Here is an 8,308-nt window from a genome sequence, read left to right as displayed (position 1 = left end):
AAGTCCTTTCAACTCTGAAGCAGTGAGCAGTCTTTACATTTTATGTGATTATAGCTTTGAGCTTAATATTCATATAAAAGCAGTTATTGATGTAAAAGAAAGGAAAAATTCTTTAATATACACAAAGTGTTGAGGTTGTTTTCTACAGATTTAAAGACTGGATGGATTTAGGCCAGCCTTCTTCTTATTGGCTGCTCCTGTCAAACAGATGGGTTGAACAGCAGGTGGGCGGGGCTTCTGTTCTCACAGGACTGTGTGCTCGAGCAGTACTGAAAGGCACTTCGTGTGTCAGGGTTCAGTTTGATTGTCCTGGTAAAAACTAACTGCAGAGTTGGAGGACAGTGAGGAAGCAGCAGAGACAGACAGGAGCAAAGACCAACAGCTTGTACTGGACCAGCAGGAAAAGCCTGGTTTAAAGAGGGTTGTCGAGGATTCCTAGTCCTTTAAGTTTGGATCTCACTGAAGAGCGGAGCAGTGAGAAGCCGGGAGGGGAAAACAGAGGCCTGAAGATTTGGGGTAAGAGCCTCCCGATGGCTCTGGGTCAAAGAGAAGGACAATTGCTGGAAGCTGAGGCGAGAGCGGCCCACCACAGCTGACCAGCCAACTTCAGGGTGCTGTGGTTGAAGTTGAATCTGTATGATGGTTGGAGGAAAGCACCTCAGAGGATTTAATTCCCACACAAATGATCTCTAAAGGTGGTTGAAGCGTTGGAGGTGAATCCCGGTGAGGTTTAAGTCATTGCTGATGTGGAGAAATGAGTCCAACCTTTGGAGGGAACAGAAGGATTGCTGATGTGTGTCTATTGAAAACATCACTTTTCTGACAGCTTACAGGTGAGGATCATGTAGACCTCACACAGTTCATTAGAGTATAATTTAGATAATAAGTTTCTCTTTAATAACTTTCTCTACAGTCTTACTTTCATAGATCTTGAGATACTTCAGTAGTTAACGGGCAGCAGAAACCTCTGTAGGCACTTTTTCACTGTTCTCTGCCAACCACAGCAGCAGGTCATAAATCGAGTCACAGCAACTGTTTCAGGCACAAACCAGAGCTCGCTTTCTGCTCTGTGTTCAGGAGTGGACGAGTTAGGAATCCAGACGTGGTCGGGCACATGAAATAAAGCCTGCTGGCTGCAGACGCGCAGAGAACACGCCCACCACGCTCTTTACTTTCAAATCACATGTCTAATCTTTTAAATTAATCTTTCTTTGATTGAACATGCAGTGAGACTTTTAAAAAAAGATTTTCCAAGTTCGAGTGATGCTAAACAATCACCTGGTGAGGACCTGAGGGAGAGATGTTTGCAGGCTGTGGTTTCTGCTGAGCCGACGTCCAAACGTGAAGCTGTCTGTGAGTCCAGACGAGCGTTTCTCCTCGGCTGTGTTACTTTCAGGTCTCTGTGGACAGCAGCGTGTTGAAGTGAGTTCTTATTCGTGGGAAACGTCGCTCGCTGTCAGTCTCCTCCTCTCTCTCCGTCCTGTTTCCTCCTCTTCTCGGTTTCATTTGTTCCTCCTGTCTGTTCCTCCTTTTTTCCCGGCAGCGAGCTGACCCTGCCTGCGCCGACGCCTCCAGCATACTGATTTGTTCTCTGAATGTTTTAAATCCTTTCATTCTGATCTTGAATGTGACATTGTGCATATATTGCTGGTGGGCTGTGGAACAAATAGTTGAATCATAAAGAGTCGAACGTGGTCATCAGAGACAGAAAAACATGAAAGAGACGCAGGACTCAGGAAGCCTGCTACAGCACTAGTCGGTGAGGAATCCCATTCACAGGGCAGCTGTCTTTCAGTTAACGGATCATTTTTACTCCCAAAGTATGTTTTCACAGTTTGTATAACCGGTGTGCCTTCTGTGGGAACATTATTATTCCTGCCAGACACACAGAGGTTGAGTGGAAACCATGGAGGAGGGTGATATCAGGATATTTCATCTCCGAGTCTGAAAACTACAAATGTGAGCCTCTGTTTCTCTAGATTAGAAGAGCTGTCACGTCGTGAACACTTATGGGGACACATTAAGCTAATGGGTTCGTCTCGCTGGAGTCCACACGTGGAAATTAAATCTTCATTTTAAATATTTTTTGCATCCCATTCTCGTCCACAGGTGTAAAGTGTGGCAGCAAACAGAAATAATGTTGCCATGGATGCGCTGAGTTTAGTTGGGATGCAACTTCTGTTTTTAACTTTTTATTGTTCATATTCTGTAAATATAAGTACGCTGAAAATACCGCCTACAGTTCTGCTTAGTTTGAGTCTGTGTGTACCACAAATTACTTTGAAACTGAAGAAAACCTTAAACCCTGATTCTCAGTGCAGCTTCTGAGTGCTTTAGTGGACGTCATCAGTCATTCTGTCCTCTGGTCTAGAAAGGCCTCTGGTCATTTAAATGATAACCTCCTTTTAGCCAAGTTTACAAAAATTAGCCTAAATTTAATGCAAAATCCCCCAATTTGGAAACCTGAAGGTGTTGGTTAATACTGACAGGTCCAGCTTGTTCTCTGTGAGCTTCAGACTGCATTATATCTGTAAGATACACCAAGACATAAAGATATTTATTGAAATCATAATATTTGACTAATTTTTTTCTAATCATGTGCTCTGTTCAATTCGATTTTATTTGGAAGTCGATCATCACAACAACAGTCGCCTCAAGGTGCTTTATATTGTAAGGTAGACCCTACAATAATACACAGAGAAAAACCCAACAATCATATGACCCCCTATGAGCAGCACTTTGGTGACAGTGGGAAGGAAAAACTCCCTTTTAACAGGAAGAAACCTCCGGCGAGGGGAGGGGCGGCGAGGGGAGGAAGACAAAAGACACACTGTGGTAGAGAGGCAATTTGAAATGCAGAATTTCAACAAACATCAGCAAACACACAAACTGTTTGTGTGCAGTTTGTCTCACAGTGTGTTGCAGCTAAAAGTCCAGCTGCTTATTTCACCGGGAGAGAAAAGACAGAGAGCTAAGTTCACTCAGAGATGGAGAAAGATAAGAAAGACAGGAGAGGAAGAAGAGAGCTTAGATTTAAAGGGAAGGACTGCTCATTTAAAGCTCATATGTAAGTCCTCATGTTTTTAAATCTGTGCATGTGACATGTTTTTCATACTGTGAAACCTGCTGTAAATCAAACTGAGGCAGTTTTTTAAAGGCTGCATGAGAATCTGCAGGATAAACAGCTTAGTTTGCTGCACTGTGATGGATTTGCAGTAAAGAACAGTGTGTGACTGGTGCACAGTGGCTGTGCTTCATGCTCACAGCTTATAGCAGAGATTCATATGAATGTTAGCTGATGATGCTGATATTCATTCACTGAATCTCACCTTCATACCAATTTTATAGTGTCTAATGTAAAGACAGCATCAACAGTGTACTGTCAGTGCAGAGGATGGGCATCAGCCAGGACAACTCATAAAACATCTGCTCACATCTGGCTGAATTCAGGCAGCAGGTCAGCTGATCACAGCCTGTACACTAAGAAAATCTACTTTAGCTCTCAGTAGAAGTTATTGTGAGTTATGATTGTTTTCCCCACACTGAGCCATTACAACCAGTTTGTTGTCCCCCCACCGGCTGCATCCACGCTAACCCCGGACTGCTCACATTTTCCTGTTTAGAGGCAAAGTCACCCTCTGCAATGTAGGCAACAGAAAATAGTTCTAATTTTTATTTTCCATCTTTTTCTCTGCTCATGAGATTCAAGATGAGAATATTTATTAGAATTAAAGTTTAAACTGAAGTAAAGTTTGCATTGTCATCTGCTAATATTATTTAATTATTACAGTAATAAAGCACAAGGCTCAGTTAGCTTTGCATAAAAATAGCTGGCAGTAACGTCCTCCAAAGAACTACTTTTACTTTCTTACTTTGAGTACTTTTCAGAGGCGAAGTTGAATCAGTAGTGACTGTAGTATTTTTCAACACTAGTACTTACTTCTTTTTAAGTACAGAATATCTGTACTTTGGCCACCTCTGATTGTTATGAGCAGTGTACCCCCCCCCCCCCCGTAGATGGGTCATTGACTATGATGAAGACAAATAAAAAAATATAAATATTTATTGTGAAAATCTGCTCTTAAGAAAAGGAAAACTAAAATGCTTCCTGGAGCTGTGTCATATCACCATATTTGTATCATGACATAGCTGTCACAGCGCGTGCTGCTCCGAAGTGTCCACACGGGGGCGCAGCACGCGCAACAAACGCGCGTGGAGCTGCTGAGCTGCAGACGGCTGTCATTAGCGGCTGTACACGCGTGTCAGTGACAGCACGACCGAGGCTGTGTCACGGTGCTGTAAAGTGATGTCACGGCCGGTGTGTGCGCGCGTGCGCGATACTGCACATGCTCAGAGTAATTCTAAGTGAGTTTATATATTATATATATTTGCGTCTTTTATTCCCACTCATGGTCTGAGGGGTCAGCCGCTGTAGGCTCCTGTGCGCGTGCAGGCTGTGCAGACCAAACGAGCCCCCCCCCCCCCCCTCCTGACCACCTCAGCCGCGCTCCTCCACCCTGATCCTCTTAAACTGACGGAGGCTTCCCCGCTGCTGCGCACGGCTCGCACGCAGACGGGACTGAGGTTTTTCTTCATCTGCTCACGACAAGTTCAGCAGCTGCGACGGAAGGAAGCGGGGTTCAGACGCATGGTTCAAAGACACAAGAGCACCAGAAGCTTTGCTCTGGAGGGATGCTCACTGAGTGAGGACAGGATTCCCGAGCCCGGACAGAACTTGACGGGAAACACGAGTGATCCTGGGATTTTCCTGAATGGGAAAGTCTCGCGCTCTAATGAAATCCTCATAAATCATAGTTCATCTGCTCCGGCCGCCTTTTTGCTTAACCAAATGCCACTCTAATGCCCACAGGTGGGGTTAAAAGCCCCCTGTTTGGCTTGAAATCGCCTTGACGCCCCTGTGGAGGATTTCTCTGGCGGTTCGTTCCCGAGGAGCGCAGCACAGCCGCTGAGATGGACCGACACACTGCGCCATGCGTCACCGCCAACCTGACAGGATACTAACCGTCATTTATTTAAGACAACTTTCACATTTTCAGAGTGGTTTAAGGTTTTCTTTTCCCCCGTAGCCATTTTCAGTAAACTTTTGCTCCGCGGTCCTCCTCGTCTTTCTCATCGTCACTCGGATTTCCATGAAGCGACCCATCGGGTGATTATAGCTACTTTCTTTAGAGGATTTTGCTGTGGGTGCAGCGGGACATCATGTGGACGCCGACAGAGGACGAGAAAATTGGAGTGGGTGAGTAAATCAGTGATGTTTGTCTGATGATGTCCTGGTACACGGCTTTGTTTTTTACGCAGAGGATGGTGCCAAACTCATCACCTCCAGAAACCGCAGTTAATGTTTGCGCACTTTATTTTCGTATAAAAGCATTACAGACATTCAGCTGCTCCTGCGCCTTCGATGTCTAAATCATGTTGTAAAGTGAAAATCTGTAATCTGTGAAATGAAAGGGGTCATCTCACTGGAATCTGTTCCAAAGAAGCGCCTGTGGGTATGAGGAACTGTGCAGAGAGCACAGGTTCTTATCTGCACACCGTCTACAGTATTCCCTTTGAGATGTGTCTGCGGCACCTGAGGCGGTGGACGCTGGAAATGGTGTTTTGTTTTATCTGTTCTGTCAAGTCCTGTCTCCAGTCTGCGCGCCTGGTCTGTGGTCCTTGTCATCTGTTCTGGTGTGGTAGAACAGATCAGAGCCTTACAGCAGTCCTGTGTAAGTGTGACGGGTGCGGGATGACAGAGGGGCTGTGTCGTCGCTTCTGGTGTGGGTTTATAGTGCGTGAATGTGGAAAGTGGGTGAAGTGAAACTGAAGCAAGGACAGGAACAGGATGCGGTGATAATGGGCAGTGCAGGTAACTGAGACTTGACAGCAGTGATTGATTACGCAGCGTGCTGTGGCAGCACGATGACGGTGAATGTTTTCAGATGAGAGCTGGTGCTTTGGGCCCGTTAGCCAAGGATCCACAGTCCAATTATTCTCAGTCCCCATTTATCTGCTGCACGTCTTTCAGGCAGCCACACCTAAAGGCCTGTTTGGAAAAACACTGCTGACCCAAAATTGACTTTCTTACCTCCACCAAAGAGATCATGTGATCCTTGATTCTACGGTTATTAAAAAAGTTATAGAGTTGCATCAATGGTGTGGCTTTCCCCGTCTTGGAAGTGACGAACGCCTGGAGTCAGCAAGGATCCAGGAACGACTCTAAACATTGTGAGATATGGTTAAATCATGTTGCCACAAGTACATATGACATTAAATAGAAACGCTGAGTGACATCATCTTGATCTTCTCATGAAAATATCACAAACTCATCAACGTCCTGGAAGGATATTTGAGTGTGTGTGGAGTATTGTTCTTGGTCTTGTGCTCCTGCTGTGTTGGGGCTTTTTAAATGTTTGTTTGTTGTGAATGTTGCTGGATCTCTAAAGTTTTTTTGTGTGTGCAGTCTTGTCACTAAAACTTCAGCTATGAACTCTTTACTGTCATATTTCAGGCCTGCTTATACAATAAAATGATTGGTTATGGAGGACGGTCTCTGCCTATTCCCAGGCCTACTCTGTCCTACATGTCACGGTGATCAAGGGAACAAAATCTTAATTTAATTTTATAAGAATTTTATTGACACTCTAATCAACGCATATTTATGAATACAGCATAAAATCTCCTTAATAATAATTACTGCTCCCGGCTGCAGAAGTACCAATTATAACCTTTATTTTACTTTCTAATGGCACTGGCAGCATGCCTGTGTCTAATGTGGATTGCTCAAATCTGATTGGTGCATGAGCATTTCCGGTACCAGTACCCCAGGTTGCACTGCCTCTTGGACCATCCTGCTTTATTTTAAAGCTGTTCTTTACCTTCCCCTCAGCGCTGCTGTCGTTGTGGTACAGGTCATGTTCAAGGAGCTCTTCCTCTGATGGTTATACTAACTTTCAGTTTCTTGATTCTTTCATTGTGTTAATACCCTGAGAAGATGATTTTCATGCTTATTGTATACTTTAGTGAGATTTTGAGTATTTAATGCCCCCCCCCCCTTGTCTCTCTCTTAAACGATTAAACATTTCCTCACTAATTGGCCCCGAGACCACCCATGCAGGTGAAACACTGTGTACTCAGTGATCTTAACTTGGACAGTTCAAGAAAATTAGCATAGGTATTTCACATGAGGTGCCAGACTTCCTGTCCCCGATGGGCAGAGGTATCGACTGACAGCTGCCTGGATCTTTCCGAGTGACCAATCCGGTGAAATGCCACACAATGTCTGCAGCGTGAGGGAGCGAGGCCTCTGCTGACAGGAAGTCAATTTGGGCAGTCATGACTCTGCCAATCTGTTAATTGGAAAGAGACATTAGCTGAATTTAAATGAGAGGCTGTGGGTGTTTTTCCTGCTTCCCGATACCTTCAGTAGACTCCAGCTGAGGATGCGTGCTGCGGCTGTTTGATTTACTCTGCCAGAAGCCTCTTAGCATCAAAATCAGAATTGTGCCACATCTTACAAGCCTTCACATCGCCCGCTGGTACACTCCATAAAAGGAAAACGGCACCATAATCTGACAGTGCAGGAGTGTGGAAAGCAATCGTGAATATCACCCTTCAAAGACTCCATCGCACAGAACATTAGGTGTTCGCTTAAAGTGCCACACATTTCACTCTGCAGGGTGGTGACACTGCTGGAAAAAAAGAGATCCACACGATAATGACATCGTAAGAGGAGCACAGGTGCAGTCGTTACCGCCCACATGTTCACAGTGAATCTGACAGCTTAGTTATCTTTTAGGAGAATAGTAAGAAAAGACATTCAGGAAATGGACTCTAAAGTTCTGTAAAAGTCCATCACGAAAACAACTTTGGTATTAAAATGATAATTATCATAAATTTTCTATAAAGTTATGGAAAAGTCACCTGATTTGGATGTTACCCTCACACTGATTGATCATTATCAGTTATCCATCAGACCCCCACGAGCAGAACATGGCAACTGTGGGGAGGAAGAACTCCCTTTTAACAGAAAGAGATCTCTAACACCTGTTGTCAGAGACCTCTAGTGGCCATGTGAAGAAATGCACGAGACATTTCCTGATGTGGTAAAATAAGAAAATGGAGCTTTGTAACAAGCGACTCAGGTTGGGAAAAAGATGATATTTACCAAGTGCTAACGCAAACTAAACAGTGTAAAAAAACTACATTGAATATTTTAATGAAAGCTCAGTCCAGAAATCCACAGAGTCAAGTGGACCAAGCCTCCACTGCCGTCCTCTCTCTCTTCAGCAGTGTGGAGTCACCA

At 44.5% G+C, this 8,308-nt stretch overlaps 1 protein-coding gene across 6 annotated transcripts in view; it reads left to right on the top strand.

Moving 5' to 3' along the window:
- Positions 1 to 4,511: 4,511 nt before the first annotated feature.
- LOC146387789 (dedicator of cytokinesis protein 3-like) overlaps positions 4,512 to 8,308 on the top strand; it is a 241,037-nt gene continuing 237,240 nt past the window's right edge. For 3 of the 6 annotated variants that reach the window (XM_084929597.1, XM_084929594.1, XM_084929593.1), the window contains exon 1: positions 4,513 to 5,257. In XM_084929597.1, the coding sequence (XP_084785723.1) occupies positions 5,221 to 5,257 (37 nt within the window). In that variant the 5' untranslated portion in view covers positions 4,513 to 5,220. Of the gene's footprint in view, positions 5,258 to 8,308 lie in introns of all 6 variants that reach the window. The other 3 variants (XM_084929595.1, XM_084929600.1, XM_084929598.1) reach the window with 2 other exon arrangements.

The sequence above is a fragment of the Perissodus microlepis genome, chromosome 5 (assembly GCF_051167445.1).
Source record: "Perissodus microlepis isolate ML-2025 ecotype Zambia chromosome 5, ASM5116744v1, whole genome shotgun sequence".
NCBI lineage: Eukaryota > Metazoa > Chordata > Actinopteri > Cichliformes > Cichlidae > Perissodus > Perissodus microlepis.
This window is presented reverse-complemented; position numbering and strand designations above follow the sequence as displayed.